Source organism: Scleropages formosus, chromosome 3, assembly GCF_900964775.1.
Source record: "Scleropages formosus chromosome 3, fSclFor1.1, whole genome shotgun sequence".
NCBI lineage: Eukaryota > Metazoa > Chordata > Actinopteri > Osteoglossiformes > Osteoglossidae > Scleropages > Scleropages formosus.
Window position 1 is genome coordinate 175,605 of NC_041808.1, and position 21,222 is coordinate 196,826.

The 21,222-nt window shown below is 52.9% G+C and overlaps 1 protein-coding gene across 5 annotated transcripts in view; it reads right to left on the reverse strand.

The window, feature by feature from the left end:
* The window catches only part of tanc2b (tetratricopeptide repeat, ankyrin repeat and coiled-coil containing 2b), a 114,978-nt gene that overhangs the window by 37,072 nt on the left and 56,684 nt on the right, over positions 1 to 21,222 (reverse strand). For 4 of the 5 annotated variants that reach the window (XM_029250454.1, XM_029250453.1, XM_029250455.1 and 1 more), the window contains 2 exons: positions 6,121 to 6,269; positions 1,174 to 1,363 (listed from right to left, as the gene is read on the reverse strand). In XM_029250454.1, the coding sequence (XP_029106287.1) occupies positions 1,174 to 1,363; positions 6,121 to 6,269 (339 nt within the window). Of the gene's footprint in view, positions 1 to 1,173; positions 1,364 to 6,120; positions 6,270 to 19,691; positions 20,033 to 21,222 lie in introns of those variants that run through there. The other variant, XM_029250456.1, reaches the window with a different exon arrangement.

Below are 21,222 nucleotides of genomic sequence, written 5' to 3' on the forward strand. Positions count from 1 at the left end.
TTGTGCGAAAACCTCTGGAAAAGGTATGATGAACAAGATCATCTCCGCAACACATATTTCGACAGTTTTATAAACATCAAAAAAAATTCCAATTAATTTAGAATTACTGAAAAAAAAAAAAAAACCCCATCATTTCCATGAGCACCTTATCAATCAACAGATTCATCCCACAAAAATGCAATGTTCAGCAGCTTTCCTTATTTTCTAGACTGTCAAGTAAAATTTTGGGCAAAATGTAACATCAAAAGTAAAAAGAGCATGGACTTTTGGCATTTTTATTAAGTTTGGAAAAGTGCATTTTCTGCACAAATTCCTGCTCACTGAAATCTGTGGGCAATTGATCGCATAAAATTGTGCAGTGTCTGTTATTTGGTCATTGATCACTGACCCTCCGGAACATGAGACTGGAGCTGTAAACACTGAGGAAGGGAGCTGAATTACCGTGGTCCCAAACTGCTACCTTGTTTGGCTGCTCTTCGCTCTCAGCACAAATGCACTGTCCTCTAGGAATCACGTCAGCATCCAAATCTCTCCTCTGTTGGTGTGATAGCATTTTTACGGGGACACCTGGTAACGTAGTGTAAGAGTCCTTGCCTTTGGAGCCAAAGGTTGCAAGTTCGATCCCCACCTCTGGCTGTAGTACCTTGAACAAGGTTCTTACCCTTAACTGTAAGCTTGCAACTGTAATAACTGTAACCTTAACAGTGTACATTGCTTAGGAGAAAAGTGTCTGCTAAATGAATCCGTGCACACGACACGGGGCGACAGTGTAAACGATGTAACGTGCAGTCCGTGTGCTGCGGGGGGAGGGGTTGCCGACGCCTTCTTCATCTCAGACCGACTGCGATCGGCAGCTCCACTGGGGAGGAACTGAAGTGGCACGATGCTGCCACAGAGGTTTACAGTGACTTAGTGAATCCACGCAGGCAGGTTGTCATGGCAACAGACATGCTGATACAGCAGCTGCTCTCCAGGGAACTGTGTGTGCAGCGAAAGCTATAAGACGGCGAGCTCCGCTCATGTGGAGAGCATGCGGACGGCTCTGAGGGCGGAGCCGCCGCCAGCCGAAGCCGCTCGGGAACCCTGGAGACGAGTGTTGCGAATTTCGAAGCATCCAGTCCGGTGGCGACGCCCTGCAGGCTGCCCCTGCCCCCCCCCCGGGCCCGAGCTCACCAATGATGCCGCTGTCCCGGCTCTCCAGCGTCGACGTGGGGCTTGTCACGGAGCCATAGGCGCAGTCTCTGCTGCCGGGGTTCCCGGGGCCAGCGGGGGGCAGCGTGGAGCAGGGGCTGCTGGCCGGTGGCGAGGCAGTGCTGCTGGTCAACGTGGAGCAGGGGCTGATCCGCTGGGTCGCTGCCACACCCTGAGACGAGCCACGGGTGAGGACCGAGAGAGGGAGCACACGTTTATTCGGGCCTTTGTCCAGCGCTGCTGCTGCAGTTCGGCCTCCCGGAGAGGAAGAACACAGTTTACTGCAGCAACACGACGCAGGGCAGAGGGACAGTGCTTACAGAAACACAGTGTGCCGTAATATACCATGACGTGCCACGACACAGCATAACAACACGCGAGACACGTACTCGCTGCCGTTACTGTGCGATTGTTCAGCATCTCTGATTTGTTGCACGTGACCGCAGCGCTGTGTGTGAGGTAAGGCACAGCTGTGGCTGGCAACACGTGAAATACAGTATGTCCGAAAGGTGTTAAAGTGCGCAACACCAATCAGTCTGTCAGCTTCGCAGACTGACAGAAGCGGAGAGCAGAAAACACGCTTGAGACATAAAGATCATTCCCGCTATGAGAATGTGTTCCAGTACGAGCAGAAACATCAGAGAACGTTTGTGCAAAATCAACGCAGTTCCGCAAGCGGGGACAACATGACACGGCGGAGCAAAGTGACGAGAAGCGCTCATGTGCCCTTCACAGTCCCGCCACCGCCAGGACCTCGCATACGGGTCAGTTACTGCTCATTTACCGACATTCTGTGTACAGCTTCCCCTCAAGGTGGCTTTGAAGACAAACTTCGCCTGCCTTGGCAAAAAAATTAGGAAACTCTAGCAGGAGGCAGGGTTACCTGGGTGGACAGCTCCCCACAGCCCCCCCTACACACACACTAACTGCCTACTGAGGACAGCTGCTGCCTGTTGAAAGGGAATCAGGAGGGACATTAAAGCAGCTGGTCTAAGGACTTGGGGGAGACCTTAGAGAGTTCCCTAGAAGGGAGCCTGTGCTGTTATCTGTGTGGCCTGTGCTGAGGGACACGGTCCAGGAGGTCAAGGAACCCATCTGCATGCTGAAGAATAGCAAGGCTCCAGGAGAGGATGGCGTGTATGCTGAGATGCTGAAGGCAAAAGAGCAGGAGATGCCACGTACTCTCCAGCGTGTCCTACAAGAAAAAAGCCTCTGATGACTGGAGAACTGGCGTCATCATCAAACTGCCAAAGAAGGGAGACCTCAGAGACTGCAACAACTGGAGAAGCATCACCAACAAGGCCTTCGCCCGCATCACCTTCAACGCATCACAGCAGCGGCGGATGCCGTACTACGCCAAGAAGAAGCTGGTTTCAGGAAGGAGAGCTCCTGCATCGACTACATCTTCATCCTCCAAGAGATCCTTGAGCAGTCTCGTGAATGGAACAGCCCACTCTACGTGGTGTTTGTGGACTTTGAAAAGGCATTTGAGTGTCTGCACCGTGCCTCACTCGTAGTGTAAGATCCTCCGAGACTAAGGCATTCCCCAGAAACCGGTCAGCATCATCCGGTCCCTCTATGGGGACGTGGAGTGCTGGGTCATCCACAGCAATAAGCTGACGGAGCCATTCAAGGTGGACACCGGGGTGAAACAGGGATGTATCCTGTCACCGTTGCTGTTTTCCTTGGCAGTCTGGCTTCTGAAAAGAGTCACCCAGGGATGGCGACAGGGCATACGGTGGACCCTGAGCTCTGTCTTCAAGGACCTAGACTATGCAGACGACTTGACGTTGCTGTCAAGTAGGCAGCAAGACCTCCACCGGGAGACAGAGAGCCTCAGTGAGACAGCCAGCACCTCTGGACTCAAGGTGAACACCAGAAAGATGCAGGTGATGAGGAAGAATGCCAAGAATAGTACACCATTCACAGCGAACAGGAGGACAGTGCAGGATGTAGAGGAGTTTGTCTATTTGGGCAGCAAGGTAACAACAGATGGAGACTGCGCCAGAGGAATCAACACCAGAATCAGCAAAGCCAACTAACCTTAGCCATGCTTAAGCCAATCTGGAGATCCACTGGCCTCGGGGTCCACGCAAAGACTAGAATCTTCAAGAGCAATGTCCTCAGCGCCCTCCTGTATGGATCAGAGTGCTGGAAGACCACTGTCGCTACTGAGCGAAAACCTGAAGCATTCCACACCAAGTGCTTGCGTCTCCTCAAGATCTTTTGGCCAGACACCCTCTTCAACGAAGACCTCAGGAACAGGACAGGGATGGGCACCGTAGCGGGGACACTTCAAGTGCGCAGACGGACATGGTTGGGACACGTCTACCGCATGCCACCCAGCTCTTTACCCAGAACAGCACTACGCTGGATGCCCCAGGAGAAGAGAAACCGAGCGAGACCCAAAGAGACCCGGTGTAGGACAGTCGAGAGGGAGCTGAAGATGTTCATGTTCACCCATAGTGTGTGTTTGTGACAGAGCGAGTGTGCTCCACTGACGTATGGATGAGTATCTAGCAGTGTAAAGCACCGCGGTGAATAAGGTGTGTGGGCTGAAACACTACACAGAGTTCATTGCAAGTCGCTTTGGACAAAAGTGTCTGCTAAAAAACGAAATGTAAATGTGCAAAGTGTGTTCAATTCATTTCATTCAGCTCCGTTGTGAACTTGTAATACAACAAGTCAATATTCTTCATTTACACGTAACTGCAAAAAATGTTACATGTGTTTATAGGTTGTAGGGATCTATAAGAAGCATTGTGTGTACACAAGCGGGGGTGCGGTGATGCGGCGGGCTCGGCCCCTGCCCGCTGGTCTGCTGGGCGGGTGGGTCTGGGGCTCGAGCTTCACCCGCCGGACTACGCTCCGGCTCACCGCGACCCCACCCGGGACGAGCGGCTGCACGCAGCGCAGCGCAATGTACGCAAGCCACATACATCATAAGGCACTAAGCGACTGGCTCTGCATTAGATGAGCACCTTTTGTCGGAAGCGGTACAAATAAGCAGGAGAGCGCACGTGTGCACAACATGCAGAAGGAGCTTCCCCAGAAGCAGCTCCAGTCGCTCACAACTCGCTCTTTCCTGGAAAAGTGTCACCGGGACACCGAGCTGCTCGTATGTGCGCTCCGAGAACCCGCCACGCTTCCTGTTCCACGTTTTTCCTCAGCTGGGCGCCTCAAGTGTCCCACTTCCCACTACGCATCAAACGCGGGAGAGAGGCTGAAGCACCGCGGTACTTCTTACAAAACAAATGCCTTCCGGTGCAAAATGTCCTGCAGGGTGTGGGAGCGGCATCTGCTGCAGTGTGGAACTGCCGACAGCCAATAAATCATGGCGAGTTAATTGATGTAACAGTAATAAAAAGGATCCCTAAGTTCCCGAACGAGAGCTGGATTTGCACGGTGCCACAAACGTGCCGCGGGACTCTTTTTCTAGGACTCGGTGGGACACACATCTTGCTTCTGTCGCAGCCCGACAGTGGAGTATTGACAGGTGTGTGCCGAGAGCTTGCAGGGACCGCCTGTGACGGTGGCTCCGCACGAGCGTTCGCACCCGACTCCAGCAAAGGCCGCGGCGCCGCCGGTTCGCACCCGGCCCGGACCGGCAGGGACGGCACGCGGACGTCGGGAATAAATGAGCAAAGTAACGAGACGTCCAAGCGGCAGAAGGGCGGGCGGTTGGAGCGTGCGAGATGGCCGAGACCCCCGGCGGTACGTCGGGAGGGTGCCGTAAGTCCACACGTATCACTAGCCCTGAGCCTAAGGGTGGGGAACGGAAGCGCGACGCAATCCTCAACCTGGACACCGAGCAGACGACAGCTGGCCCGTGGGCTTTTCACACTACTGTGCTTGGACGTGGACTTGGACGTGGACGCAGCACGAGACGTAATGGGCACAACGATGGCGAGACTTCCTGTCAAGTGACTCCGCAGCAGAGGATCGTCTGTCTGTCTCTGTCCATCCCTCCGTCCGTCTTTCAACTGGCCAAGGCGAAAGCACCATCAGCCGGGGCGCGTACACCTACGACCGGCTCGTGGCACGGTGCACGTCGCGGCAATGCGAGCCGTCCTTATGGGCCCGTCACCCTGGTGCGATCGTCACAACACGAGCTGCAGCGGTCGTGAGGCCCGAGGTGCGCGTCTCACGCTGGGCGACGCCGCATCAGAGAGAGCAAAAAATTCTGAAGCGCATTTACGCAAAATTCATTAATGTCACTTAAACAGCGACTGAAAAGTGTGAGCGTAACGACAAGCCGAGCTTCTCCGACGACAGAAGTATCATTTTGCTCTATTTAGTTGGTCATTAAACGCTGGCTACACGGGACAGCAGGCAGCACAGTGCCTGGCGCTCCTGCCTTTGGACCCAAAGGTCGCAGGTTCGATCCCCGCCTCGGGCTGTAGACCCCTTGAGCACGGTACTTTCCCTCAACTGCTCCAGTAAAATTAGCCAGCCATACGTAGGGGTAAATAAGTGTAACGTTGCAAAAATTGTGACCTTAACGTTGCCAGTGGCTTTGGAGACAAGATTCCGCTGTAAGTGTACGGTGGCTATTTCCCGAGCGCCTTGGAGTCGGAGCTCGGAAATCTCTCATTCTTAGCGTTTCGGTCGGTAAGGAGCCCTTATGCGTACGGACACACGCTCGAGCGGAGCACGAGAACGACACGCTAAAGGCGCGTTCCGTTCCGCTCCGCAGCGCTCGGGTTCCTCACGTGTCCCGGCGGCGCACCGAGCTTCCAGAGAAAGCCGTCGTCCGGAGCACGAAACGAGAAGAGCATCTCTGGCACAGCGAAACGGTGACAGCGATGTCACACTTGTGACACGTTTCCTTTGCTTGTGTCTTTGCATCACGGTGGCACGAGAGCAAAAAAGTACAACTCAAGAGGACCCGCATGTGCGTGCGTGCGTGCGCGCGTCTCAGAGTCCTACCTGGCTGTCGTCCTGCTCCTCCATGGTGAACCGCACCCCCGGCTGCCCTTCGCTCACTTTCTCTCCCAGCAGGAAGCCGAGCCGCGTCATCAGGGTGTTGGCCGCCTCGTCCACCGACGGGGGGGGACCCAGCTCCTGGGTGGACTCCCCTGCGGACAGGGACGCAAAGTGGACACGGAGCGTCAGGCGGGACACGCGCGCACACACACGCAAGCAAGAGAGAACCCAGGGCCAGCGCATGGTGAAGTCGTTAGGACTGCTGCTGTTGGTGACAGGTTCGAATCCCAGCTGTAGGAAGTACAAGTAGCGCTAAGCGGAGTAACACTAAGTCGCTTTGGAGAAAAGCGTCAGATAAACGTAAGATGTAGAAACAGAGAAACTGTAACAAGAACGAAAGACCACGGTGCGAACAGCACACGCGGCAGCCTTTCACCTGTGGAGCGCTGCTCCACACGCGGTACTACCGCGGTACGGGGTTCACGACACGGTAGTGCTGCGGCAGCCGTCCGAGGCGAGCGTGGCGCGTGTGAACTGAAGAGCAGCGCTGCAAGCACACGAACACCGCAAGGCTCTCTGCAAGCGCTTTTGAAACACTCGACACACTTAATGATGTAACCTGGATTTCGCCAAACTGACCTGAGACCAGTTTGTACCTCAAAAGCCTCGAAGCCAAAGGGAATAAACAGAAACACAACCAGAGTTAGTGCTGGTGTTGGTGCTGCTTCAGCAGCGAGTTACCAACGCCTGCCTTTCTTTCATTTCACAGAGCAAACGTAACGGAGCCCCGTGTCGCACTCATCATCGCTCGTCACTCATCGTTCGTCGGACATTGCCTATCGCTTGTCTCTTGCCACTAATCGTTCGCCACTTGTCACTCATCACTTGTCGCTCATCGCTCATCATAATTTGTCACTCGTCGCCTGTCGTTCATCAATCGTCACTCGTCTCTTGCCATTCATCACTCATCAGTTGTCATTCATCATTTGTCTCTTGCCACTCATTACTCATCACTCATTGTTTGTCACTCATCGCTTATCACTTGTCTCTTGCCACTAATCATTCATCACTCATCGTTTGTCACTCATTGCCTGTTGTTCATCACTTGTCACTCATCTTTCAACATAATTCGTCACTCATCGCTTGTCATTCATCAATTGTCACTCGTCTCTTGCCACTCATTACTTTTCGGTCTTCGTTCATCACTCGTCATTCATCACTTCTCTCTTGCCACTCGTCACTAATTGCTTGTCACTCATCGCTTGTCGTTCATCACTTGACACTCATCACTCGTCTCTTGCCACTAATCGTTCGTCACTCATCATTTTTCACTCATTGCTTGTCACTCATCATTCATCAAAATGTATCACTCATCGCTTGTCACTCGTCTCTTGCCACTCATCGCTTGTCATTCATTGCTTGTCACTCATCGCTTGCTGGACATCGCTCATTGGTCATTGCTCATAGCTGGTCTTGCCACTAATCGCTTGTCTCTCATTGCTCGTCGCTCATCGCTGCTCCTCTGGAGAAAAATGAGTTCTGGCCGATAACAACTCGCGTGCAATTGCCACAGTGTGTCGCTGCATGTTACTCGCCACGTGTCACAGGCCAGCTGGGCACCATCATCACGCCTCTTTGTGCAACACGGGGGGCCACGGAGCAGCAGGTCCCACCGGAGCCGCGGATAACGGTTCCCGCAGGCCGGTCTCTGCGAGAAGCGGGTCTCTCTCGACCTTGGCCCCCCGACCTCCGACCCCCTGTCCACACGGCCACAAAACGAAAAAACGACCGTCCGTTTCCCCCGAAGCCCATTTGCAGGCGTTCGCGTTCCAACGGTGCCGTCATGTTTCTTGACTCAGAGATGCGGCCAAACGGTGCAGCGTCTTGTTGTATAACAAACACGGATCCACCGGCGCCGTTCGGGACGCCGACACGAGCCCGCGGAGCCCCCCTCCCCCCTCCGGATCCCTTTGCTGCAGTAAAGGAAGACAGATGGTTGTCATGGTGACTATCGGTGTGCCAAGGAATGCACTGCTGCATGGTGTAACCTCCCCCCCAACCCCGAGGGGCGACCGAGGTCTTCGCAGGGAGGTCTTGGCTGCCAGCAGGGGGCGCCGTATGGCTCGCAGCGGTCTGTCGCACGATGGCCTCTCAGCCATTTCCACAGAGCCACATTTACAGCTCGCTCTCCTGGAACCACAGCGCGGTACGTTATGGTAAAATGTGCCCCGTACCGCATCCATTTTTATCCGCACACCTACGGAGAGGGAGAAGCAGCAGGAGGCAGAGAACGAGCGTGAGTCACTTTGTGAAACACATCTCATTTCAACAAAGAGCACCCGAGCGCACGGCACCATCTGTACCGCGCTAAAACTCTCCGGTCTCATAATTACCTTAGTTCTGCGAAAGGTCTTTCAGAAATGACTGCTGACTAATGGCTCACATGAAGCCCACGTGTAACTTACTGATGTATTACCGTGGTAAGGACTGTGGTAATGCTTTGTGAGGTGCAGGAGGAAGTGACCGGCGGGGGGGGGGGGCTATGCTGCTGCCATGTGGTACTCAGCCTATGGGGCAAAGAACACACACACACACACACACACACAGAGCAGGGGAGTGTGAGTTCAATGCCTCAAAGTCATTCACTGAAAACAGCACCAGGACAGTACTACATCTTTACAGTGTATTTCTACTGTGTCCTGAATGAGATCAACAGCGACATGTGATGCGAAACACCACCAGGCCTCGAAGAACAGGCCACGTGTCCCACTGACCCTGTGTCCTCCTGTCCTCGTGACCTATGCCAAGCGCAACACAAGCAGCTCCGCCGGGAAACGTCCCACAAGTGCTCAGCCCCGGAGCCCTTTGCAGCGGGGTAGCAGCAGGTCAGTGCAGTGGTTTGGGTTCGAATCCTAGCTCCTGCTAAAATTCCTCTGACCAAGGTACTTTACCTGAACTGACACGGTAAAAATTACCCCGCTGTATAAATGGATAAATGGGTGTAAGCAGCTTTGGAGGACAAAGTTGGAAAAATAAATGAAAGCGAAAAGAAGGAGTTTCTGTGATCTGGGGTGCTGGAACATTTCTGTGTCGTGACATGATTCGAACCCAGTGAGAGCGAGAGACAGTGACAGTGAGGGTGACAATGAGCGAGTGAGTGACAGTGCCAATGAGTGACAATGACAATGAGCGACGGTGAGTGACGGGGACAGGGACACTGAGGGTGACAATGAGCGATAGTGAGTGACAATGACAATGAGTGACGGTGAGTGACGGGGACAGGGACACAATGACAGTGACAGACAATGACAGTGAGGGTGACAATGAGAGACAGTGACAGACAGTGACAGACAGTGACGCTCCTCTGGTTGAGAGAGGCAGGGCTGCTGTTCGTATTTACCAGTTGCACATGAAGCAACACAGTGGAAGGAAGAATGATGTGGTTGACGACACACGCGCACACACACACACGCGCACACACACACACACACACACACACACACTTTACGGTGCTCACACACACAGCCCCCGTGAGACACACACAGAGCAGAGCTGCAGCAGCATGTGTGGCTTGGGCTGCTGTTCTGGCCGTAGGTGCGAATCGAGCTGAAAGCGTGACGGTGAGGAGTGCGAACGCTGTCGAGCGCTCCGTTCTCTCCTGGGGGGGCAGCGGTAAAGGACGACACGTCGCTCTCCGACGGTAAAGTGTTTTGGAGCACAGGGCAAACGGGCTGCAACTAAAGGTCCAGACAAAGCGACTAAGGGAGCTGCCACAGAGCCCCAGGACACACACACACACACACACACAAAACCACAACCACGATGCTGACTCTGCAGTTGTGAGACACACTGGTTTTCACTGGGGGGAGGGGAGGGGAGGGGGGACAAACAGGACAGGAGAGGACAATGCATGTCCTCCACACACTCTGGACCACACATGAAAGTGAGAGAAGCAGCCTGTGAACAGAAACACGGTGAAATGAACCACAAGCGTGAAGGTGAAGGGAGTACAACGCACCCCACCCCCAGCACGAACCGTCAAAGAGCCGTGTGGAACGGAGCTGCGTGCACCTCAACCTTTTCTCGAACAGCTCGAGGAGGACGGGGGGAGCCATGTTTGGATCGTCATGGCGATACAGAGACACAAATAAACCGGGTTACAAACACAGAGCGTCGGAACGCTTCAGGAACACGGTTGCAACGCAGTGGGAAGATGTTAGGAACGCTTTAGGAACACATTGGGAACACTGTAGGAACATGTTAGGAACACTACAGGAACACTAGGAGTGCTGTAAGAACGCTGCAGAAACACTTTACAAACGCTGTAGGACCACTACAGGAACACCAGGAACGCTTCAGGAACGTTGCAGGAACACTGTAGGAACACTTTAGGACCACTATAGGAACACCAGGAACACTTTACAAACGCTATAGGACCACTGCAGGAACACCCAAGGAACACTATAGGAACACTAGGATCACTTAAGGAAGGCTTTAGAAACACTGTAGGAACACTAGGAACACTTAAGCAACGTTGAAGGAACGCTGCGACAATGTCACCGAGGGACATACTTGCGAGACACATGGAGCAGCACAAGTCCACCAGTTGCTTGAAGACGGAGAAGGTGTGTAGAACCCGGCCGCTCATAGCGGCGTAGCGGCGGCTGCGGGTCCCGATCAAGCTGTCGGCGCGCGTGTCCGCGCGGGACGAGAGATCGCCGACGAGGAGCTGCCGTCCCGGCCGGCAGCGCGACCCGGGGCTCCGTCGCACACTGGGCCGACGCTTCTTTGTGTTCGCCGAGGGAGGGAGGGAGGGGTCCGCAGAACCAGAGCCTCCGATTTGAGCAGAAAGCAGCGGAAACCCGAGAGGAACGACCCAGCGGGCGAGTGAGGGGTGGGGGGGTAGGAAACCATCGAACCAGTCGAGCGCAGGGCCTGGTGTCAGTGAGATGCCGCCGGGCATAGCACACACTCTTGGACAGAGGAGTGCGTGCACACACACACACACACACACACACACACACACACACACACACACACACACACACACACACACCATACGGAGGGACAAGAACAATGAAAGGGGCTCAGTATCCCACCAGAGGAAGAGCACATGTGAGTGTGCAAACCTTGGCTGGGGAAACATGGAGTGTGTGTGCCTGTGTGTGTGTGTGTGTGTGTCAGGGAGCAAAGCTCCAGTTCAGGAATGTGAGGGCTCTCCACAAACTTTGCTTTGCTCAGGAAAGCTGGGATTAGAGAGCGTACACACATTCCCTTTGTCTCTCTCTCTTACACACACACACACACACACACACACATACACACACACACACACAGAGACAGGGTGAGCAAAAGGGAAGGTCAGACAGTGACAGAGGCACGTGGGGGGGGGTTGTAGGGTGCTAGGAGCAGTGCACAGATGGAACTGCTTATCCACTGTGTGTGTGTGTGTGTGTGTGTGTGAGAGACAGCGCTCATGGGGCGGTACAACATGAGGTCATGTTTCACTGCTCTAGCGTGCAGCGGCTTGGACACAGCTCTGGGCTCGCGAGTGCTGGAAAGGGGGCTGGGGATACAGGCTCACTGTGGCACAACAGAATGAGGATGGTCCATCGTCGTCACCATGTTCACCACGTTTACCACAGTCAGCACATCGGCGCAGCATGCAGGGAAAAGCGCTGGGGGGAACAAGAACTCCCCTCCTAGTCTAAACACAAGAAAGGTCATCACATAACATGAGGTCAAGGCTCAAGGGTGAAGGGTCAAGGCTTAAGGTGAACCACTGCTGCGAACACTCAGTACTTCTGTAAAACACACACACACACACACACACACACACACACAGAGCAGTAGGGGACAGTGGAGCCTGCGAAAGACGCCTAGAAAAGTGCTGATTTAGGGAGAACATGACTAAGGGCCTGGAGCGCGGCACATGACTGAGGTGTGCGGTGTGCGGTTTGCTGCTTGCTGCAAGGCATTACTGCACCTGGGTTCAAGTCCTTATGCTTCATTTTAACGGTCAATGGAAGCGGTCGTACCGCATCACACACACACTTATTCGTTCAGCAGAGGCTTTTCACCAAAGTGACTTCCAGTATAACACTCTCTATGATAACACTATGCAGTGTTACCAGCCCACACCTTATCCACCAGAGTGATTTACACTGCTATACACACTACTTACAACTGGTCACTCATCCATACACCAATGAAACACACTTCGTTTGTCACTCTCACACACACTATGGGTGAATTTTAATCCACCTGAACAGCATGTATTTGGTCTGTGGGAGGAAACCAGAGCACCTGGAGGAAACCGACGCGGACATGAGGAGAAATTGCAAACACCACACAGAATGAGCAAAGATCAAACCCATGTCCTCTTACACCACCCAGGCGCTGTGAGACAGCAGCGCCACTGGCTGTGCCACTGTGCTGCCCTGATACTCCAGCAGAACTCCGGTACTTTCTGGACAAACAGTATTTTTTAGAGAACCTTGTAAAGAAAAAAATGCTCTTTTACTCTGGAACATTTTTGTGATCCTCTTCTTGTAATTTCTGAATTTTTCCCATTTTATGTCTAAGTCTTTCTCAGTCAGTGTCACCGCGACTCAACATTGTCTGCACATCTCCCTGCTAATGACAGCTGTCAATCACAGACGGTTTTACGGTGAACCAGTGAAAATGTTTCCTGTGTCACATCTATCAATGTCATTGGCCACAATTTGCCAGCAGCTGCCAATCAGAGTTCAGCGATGACCAATCAGAGTTCAGCGATGAGCAATCAGAGCCGGAACTGAGTTTCCTCCCGCCTTCATCATCAACATAGTTCATTCGGGCCAAGAAATGGAAGTCGGGGGAAAAAAGTGAGTCCCTCCTGTTATTTAAGTGTGTGGACAAACAAATGGCATTCTGCATGCATGCCTCCAAGATGTTAACAGTGAGCTACACGTCTGAAAAGAACAATAAAATATTATAATCCATTTAAATACATGAAGTACATGCGGTTTGAAAAACTTTTAATTGCTAGTGGAGAGGTACGAGTGAGCCTGTAACTGTAACACTACAGTCTGTGCTACTTTTATTTTACTACATTTGCATGATCTTCCCTTGTTCCAGCGTGTTTCCTCCCACTGTCCGCAGATGTCTCATACTGGTGACTCTAAATTGCCTACAGTGTGTCTGGGTACAATACCATGCACACTGGTCTTTTACTTGGCATACCACATTTTGTTTACTGAAATGATACGGAGATACACTTTTCCATGAGTTAGGACTATATTTAAACCGCCAAGAGCCTTCTTCCCACACTCCAGCATCATCCCCCGTAGAAGTGACACGGAGGGGGGGCTGTTGCACCACCAGCCCGGCCCGCACTGGTGCTGCAGGATATAGACATCTCTTCAAAGCCTCTTTATTCAAATGTTTTTTGGTAATGACTGTGGGGCCTGAATCACAAGGAGTGATAGACTGCAGGGTGAGTGACAGCCAGGATGCACCCTTTTGCTGGGCTCCCCTCTCTTTGGCAGGAGGCCCTACTGTTCAGGCGATGGGATCAGGGCCAAAAGTGTGGAGATCCTGAATGGCAGCTTGGCTCGCTGCTGTGCTCTCTGTAACCAGTGCAGGAACACCGCAGACAATTCTAACCGCTCGTGGGAAACCTTTACTATGGCACACATCAGTTGAGGGAGTGAACGTGGCCTGGTCTTGCGAACATGATGACATCCAGCTAAAATACAACTGGCAAGTGAAATGCCAAGCTCTGCTTGATCTCCGTTGGAGATCAGATGTCACTCACGCACGACCTTGTCTCCGCTTCCCAGCCTTCTGCCTGATTTTCCTTAGTGACATCAATGCACGTTTGCTAATAACAGGAAGCGCTGTTACGCCATGTCCTGGAGATGCTCCCTGAAGAAAGCAGCTCTCCAGCTTCCCTCTTGTGTACTGCAAGCTCAAAAGGCCACGTCACTGAATAGGCATAGTCAGTGCACACTGGTGGTGGTGGCGGCAGTGTAATGCTGTGGGGAATTTTTTTTTTTGTCAAATTAGGTTTTTAGTAGCAACTGGGCATTGTCTGAATTCCACAAAACACCAAAACACTGTTTCTGACCAGGGGTGTCCATTCATGTAGCTTTTCTGAAACTTGTGCTTCCAGCATGATAATGTTCCACAATCATGACACACCAGGGCTTGAACTGTCTCCAACTTCCAAGCCAGTGGAGCATCTCCAGGATGAGATACAATGTGATGTCAACCACCAAAAAATGTGCAGAAACTGTGTGAAGATGTGAAGCCAGCACAGACCCAGAGCCCTGTGGAGTGTCTCCCCCACCTTGTTGTGGAATTCAGGCTGTTCAAGAGACAAAAATGAGTCCAAACCTGCACCGGATAGGTGTACCTAATAAAGTGCCCAATGTGTGTTTTTTCATGAACGAGTGTACAAATCACTGCTGCTAGTCATGAGGCCTCTGCAAGCCTGGGCATTTGGGGTCAGCACTTCCTCCTCTGGCAAGGCTGTGAGACAGACATCAGGACCCCTAAGAAGCCTTTAGTCTGTTACAGAGCCCTTGGACAAGGCAGCATTTGAACCTTCAGAGCCAGTGAAGTAACATTCCACGTACCAAGAGCCAGTTTCTGTCACAAGGGGCCGTGACGCCATGCACCACCCCGCCCCCTCCCGCTGCCTGATACACATTGCACCCGACCCCCATGATGGACCTTGCAGGTGGTGGGCCCACATGGCCCCCCCACGATGCCTTTTCGGGCTGAGCCAGGTAAGGGGAGAGAATTTGCCCCAGGTGGAGGAGTTCAAGTATCTTGGGGTGTTGTTCACGAGTGAGGGGAGAAGGGAGCGTGAGATCGGCCGCAGACTGGGAGCAGCGGCAACAGTAATGCGGTCGCTGTACCGGACTGTAGTGCTGAAGGGGGAGCTGAGCCATAAGGCGAAGCTCTCCATTAACCGGTCGATCTACGTCCCTACCCTCACCTATGGTCATCAACTCTGGGTGATGACCGAAAGAATAAGATGGAGGATACTAGCGGCCGAAATGACTTTTCTCCGCAGGGTGCTGGGACTCACTCTCCGTGACAGGGCGAGGAGTTCGGACATCCGGGAGGAGCTCAGAGTAGAGCCGCTACTCCTCCACATTGAGAGGAGCCAGTTGAGGTGGTTCGGGCATCTGATAAGGATGCCCCCCGGACGCCTCCCTTTGGAGGTATACCGGGCACGGCCAACTGCGACGAGGCCCCGAGGTCGGCCCAGGACCCGCTGGAGGGATTATATCTCACAGTTGGCCTGGGAACGGCTGGGGATCCCCCACGTTGGGCTGGAGGAAGTTGCGGGGGACAGGGGCGGCTGGGCCTCTCTGCTCTCCCTGCTGCCACCGCGATCCTACTAGGACAAGCGGGATGGAAGACGGATGGACCTTCAGAGCCAAAGGCATCAGCTCTGACCACTGCGCTACCAGCTCCCGTCCATCTGTCCACCTGTCTGTCTCTCCGTCCGCCCCCTCCCCTATAACAATGTCCTGTTAGACATTTATTTGTCAGCCTTCAGCAAACTGGACAAAGAGGACAATGCCCACATGTCCACTGGTGTTCTGTTCTCTGCGGCTGCGCTGTGCGTTACAAAGAACAAATGGATTGATGAAGGTCCCCGTCTTGTCTGATGACAGGTGTAAGTTCACATTCTTCACGAGTGGAACTTCTATACTGGGCAGCGCGGGTACCAGCTGTTCCCTGCAACAAGATGGGCCACAATCCACACCCTGTGTGTGTGTGTGTGTGTGTGTGTGTGTGTGTGTGTGTGTGTGTGTGTGTGTGTGTGTGTGTGAGAGAGAGACGCCATGTGGCCAGTGCGAAAGGCTCGCAGAGATGTTTATTCCTTTTTCTGGCGCAGACCTCCGTCCTACAGCAGTCACAACATCTGCCAAAACAAACAGCTGGAGCGCTCAGGCAACAAGACGAGCCCTGTGCACGAGGCCATGAGAGGACGCGGCTGCGTGTCCCACTAGCTGAGGTGCGAGCCAGAATGGTACCTGACCCAGCCGGCGAAGATGGAGCAGATGGAGTGAATCACGGTGCAGCTGGGTTCGAAGGGCAATCGTAGCCTCAAGGAGAGCGGTCAGAGAGATGCAGCCCAACCCTAACCCTAATCATAACCTTAACCCTAGCCTAACCCTAACCCGGACCCGTGTGACGAACACAGCGGACAGCCCAGTAGTATTGTCCTGTGGCTTCCCAGCATGCTTTGCTGTGAGAGGAAAGCCCAGCGATTTGCCCCCTTTCTGTGGCACGCATGGTGACTCCCGGGACCCCGTTTCTCAAGAGGACATGGTCCTCAGTTGGGCCCTGCGCATGCAGACACAGGGACACGTGCATGCGCACGCTCACACACACACACACACACACGCACACGCACACATAGGGTGTTGCTAAATAAAGAGATTTAGTGAGGGAATGAAAAATAAAACAACGGCTAGAACGTCCAGCACCCGACACTCAGGGTCTCAGATCCCAGTCCAGCAGTTTCGCAGTCGTGTCATTATGTCCAGCGGGCCTCGTCCCACAACACATGGGTTCAGGAAGCCACTCTAGTGCAGCTGCAGCGGCGCCACTGTCTGCCTTTGTCCCACCCACACACACACACACACACACACACACACACACACACACACACTCTGGGGTAGTTTGACCAGGGAGACCACGAGGTGAAACTGAATGATGAGGAACGTATCCAAGGACAGATACGGGACACGCTGCAGGAGCTCACAGCTCACCGTCCTCTCGGAGAGGAAGTAGAACGAAACGAATAAATGAGAAAAAATGAAAAAATCAGTGAACAAAAGCTTTCTGAAATGAATTTCTGCTCTTTATTTTATTCCAGTTTTAATTATCATTTGAATCTGTGAATTGAAGACACGGAGCTACAAAGAAAGACACAGCACTGCAGGAGCAGGAAGAGGACATCTACACTCTCTGTGTCCTCAACTCTGAAGTGTCCATAAATGGAGAAAAGACAGCTCTTCAGTCTGGGGCTGTTTGGGAATCATCTGACCAAACCAGAGACAGGGAAACATTGAAATGAGACGCACAGAGGGACACAGAGAGAGACAGAGACAGACACAGAATGAAACAGACTAAGGGACAGAAAGAGTGAGGCAGAGAGACAGAGAGACCAAGAGACCTGCTGCCCGAACTCAACGTTTCTTTAACTGAACTGTTCCACTCACTGTCTGTCTGGGCCATTTTACACCAGTGACAGATTAGGCTTTAAGGACATGTCACTGTCATTGTTCCCACACAGTTACACACATTTCGAGCATGAAAATGAACATAAAGTAAGACTTGTCCACACACACGCACACGCACACACACACACAAGAAAACCAGCTGCTGTGATCTGCAGTTAATGGTGCAGTTGCTGATTTACCCATCATGTGGACATGGACACGTCCCCCACGGAGAACCTACACACTCCGGATGTCGGAGCCCTGCGAGCGACAGAACGAACACGATAAAAAGACTCGGACACGTGGCGCCACAGCCAGGACATAAACACCGTTTGCACCCTCGTGTGGCCCCCCCTTCGCCGCACGACGGTCAGCGTGAAACCTGCGTTCCTCAGCAAAGGGCTCCCAGATGTCACAGAACACACTGACGCACACAGGCGGGGTGGTTCCACGCACGACGGGGGGCATTATGGACTGTGGAGTGACACTAACTGTGCACAGTACACCACAGTACCCTACGGTATACCACAGTACCCTGAAGTCAGAACACTGTACAGTGTACCACAGTGATCTACAGTACCCTAAAGTAAAACCACAGGACCCTACAGAGTTACAATTTAATTGTAATGTTATTATTAATTGATTTTATGCTTTTCTTCAAAGTGACTTACAATGTGAATTTACTTACCCTTATTTACCCATTTGTACAGGCAGGCAATTTTTCCGAAGTAACTTAGGGTAAGCACCACTGTCCATCCACCATAAGTACCACCCCATCCCGTCTAGATACTGCAACTCTCTCCTGTGTGGCCTTCCTGCTCCTGCCATCAGACCTGTACAGCTGATACAGAATACCACGGTACAAGTTGTGTCTGATTTGCCGAAGCGTTCCCATGTATCTCCTCTGCCCGTTTCTCTGCACTGGTTTCCTATAGCTGCTTGGATCATATTTAAGACCCTGGTTATGGTTACGAATGTATCTCAGATATTTACAAGACTTGATCATTCGCTACATCCCAACCAGACCCCTTCACTCTTCCACATCTTACCGCTTGGTGTTCCCGTGCATGAAAGGTAAAGCATGGAGGTTCTCGGTTCTGGCTCTGTTGTGGTGGAATGACCTCCCCCTCTCACTCAGAACTGCTGAATCTCTGTCTACATTTAAAAAGAGTCTTAAAACTCATCTCTTCCAGACTCACTTTTCTCATCATCTCTTAAGTTCATGTAATGTGTAAATGTTCATGCACCATAACTTTATGATGATGCCCAGATAACCCTTTACACAGCTACTCCTGTATAATATGTGGGGCGGCACGGTCGCACAGCGAGTAGTGCTGCCGTCTCACAGCGCCTGGGTGGTACGAGAGGACGTGGGTTCGATTCCCACTCAGTCTGTGTGGAGTTTGCATATTCTCCTGTGTTTGTGTGGGTTTCCTCCAGGTGCTCTGGTTTCCTCCCACACTCCAAACACATGCTGCTGAGGTTCACCCATAGTGTGTGTGTGTGTGTGTGTGTGTGTGTGTTCCACTGATGTATGGATGAGTGACCCAGTGTAAGTAGTGTATCTAGCAGTGTAAGTTACCGCGGTAAATAAGGTGTGTGGGCTGATAACGCTACATAGAGTTCATTAGAAGTTGCTTCGGAGAAAAGCGTCAGGTAAATAAATAACTGTAATATGTAAATGTTTGTGTGCCTTTCAAAAAAGGAAAAAAAAATGTGTCGGAAGGTAATCAGGAACTGTCGGTATTCTGAGTTTTATGCAGTTATTCGTGTGATGAACATTGGTTCATATGGTGGAAAGAAACAAACTAACTGTACTAACAGTAAGTATCACATGTCTGTATCCAAGTGTCTCTTCCTCCTAATGTAATGAACACATTGTATTTTCTCTGAGAGGTCATTTTGCAGAAAAGCCTCTGATAAATGAACACACGTACATGTAAAATGTAAAATGTAAATGTTATGTAACTTGCCAGGGTTGGGATCTGAACTTGTGACCTTTAGGTCAAAAGCTGCAACCACTACGCTACCGGCTGTTTCTTCCAGTACCCCAGTAGTGTACATGGCAATACACCGTTGTCCACTGTTCAACACCACTGTGAAGTGATGTACACTGCTGTACCAAACTATATATCACAGTACATCACTCTATAGCACAGTACACCTCAGTACACCATTTTACCGTACTCCGTATGACACTGCAGGAACGCAGAATCAGATACGCACAAAGCCACACAGCCTGAGATTTACACACACACATACTCTGTCACCTCTGTGGTCACATGACCAGGCAGCGACACGGACACAGAGAGAGGGGCACAGGTCTTGCAGAGGAAGACTCACCGGTATCACTCCAGCGCCCACGCAGTACCCGCCCCGTGCTGGGACAGCAGGCCCGTCGGTGCCCGGCCGCCCACACCAACCGCTCCGCGGTCCGGGGACACGAGCAGCTCGGCTCCCTCTTGCACCCCGGGCCGGCAGGCGACTCGTCACCGCGCAGAGCCCCAAACAGGCGGCATCACTTCCACGAGGCTGCTCCTGGACAGCAAGGAGGATGAAGGTACGGCAGAGGACGGCGAGCGATGCCTCTGCTCCTCCCTCCCCGCCTCCCTACCCCTGCGCGGACGCGTGTGTTTGTGTGTGTGCGCATGCGTGTGTGTGAGTGAGTGGCTCTGTGGTGGGAGTGTCGGTGGGAGCTCAAGTCCAGGGCTGAAGCAGATGAATGGTGCAGTGCTGCTGCTGTCATGGCAACCATGCGGGGGGGGGGGGGTGTTCGTCGCTGGAGGAAGGGAGGAGGGGCTTCAGTGGAGCGAGCTGCAGCAATGGCTCCCGAGGGGCGTGGCCTTTTACGGGGACCTCAGCCTACCATACTCGCAACTGTGAACATGGCCCTCGAGCGTCCGCGTGGTCAGCAGCTCACCTGTGTGGCTGACCGCCGCACCCACCTCCGCACGTCTCCATGGTGACGTTCTGCAAGACGGCGCTTGCGTAACATCTCCACGTGGAGAGCTGAGAGCCCGAACGCGCTGGTGCGTCTCACCTGGCAGGCGTCTCGTGAACCACAGCGCCATCGCGTGGGGAGCGTGGCAGGGGGCGACTCTGCCGCTCGTTCCGACGTATCTCTGTGCGGTCACGTGTACGTCTCATGTACGCTACATACGTGAGCTTACTTAAAAGTGCCGGGCCGTGCACTCGCTGTGATCTGCGGTCACGTGCCGAGGAACCACACTGGCCGAATCGCGCCCGCAACACACACAGTGAGACTAAGCAGGACCGACACAGAGGACTGGCCACACGCTGCTGTTGCGTGTAAAGTACATGTGCACACGCAACACGCAACATTCACCGGCAGCAGATGGGTGAGCTGAGAAGCATCTTCATCCCAACAGCGGCAGAGCAAGAAACACCAGGAGGACAGAGATAGGCAGTCTGACCACAGGGAGATCTGTGTGTGTGTGTGTGTGTGTGTGTGTGTGTGTGTGTGTGTGTGTGTGTGCGCACACGCACACATTTGTATAACCATGTGAGGACAGTGGTGGGTGGGGAGATGTCAGCAGGCAAGCGAGCAAGGGGGAGAGAGAGAGAGAGAGAGAGAGAGAGAGAGAGTGGGAGGAGGAAGCGGAGCAGTGGGAGACGGACAGAGGACCAATCCATGGACTGTGTGCTGGGGCTGTGGAGCGGACAGCACAGGGTGCAAGACACACACTCAGAGTGAAGATGACATGAGTGTGTGGTGCGGTGTGATGTGCTGGAGGGATGATGGTGCCCAGGTGTTCAGTTGAGCTGTGGAACCTGAGCCGCTGCTCTCGGAAGGACCGACCGACCGAGTTCTGGTCATCGCTCCACAGAGCTCTCGGTAAACAGGGCTCTCGCA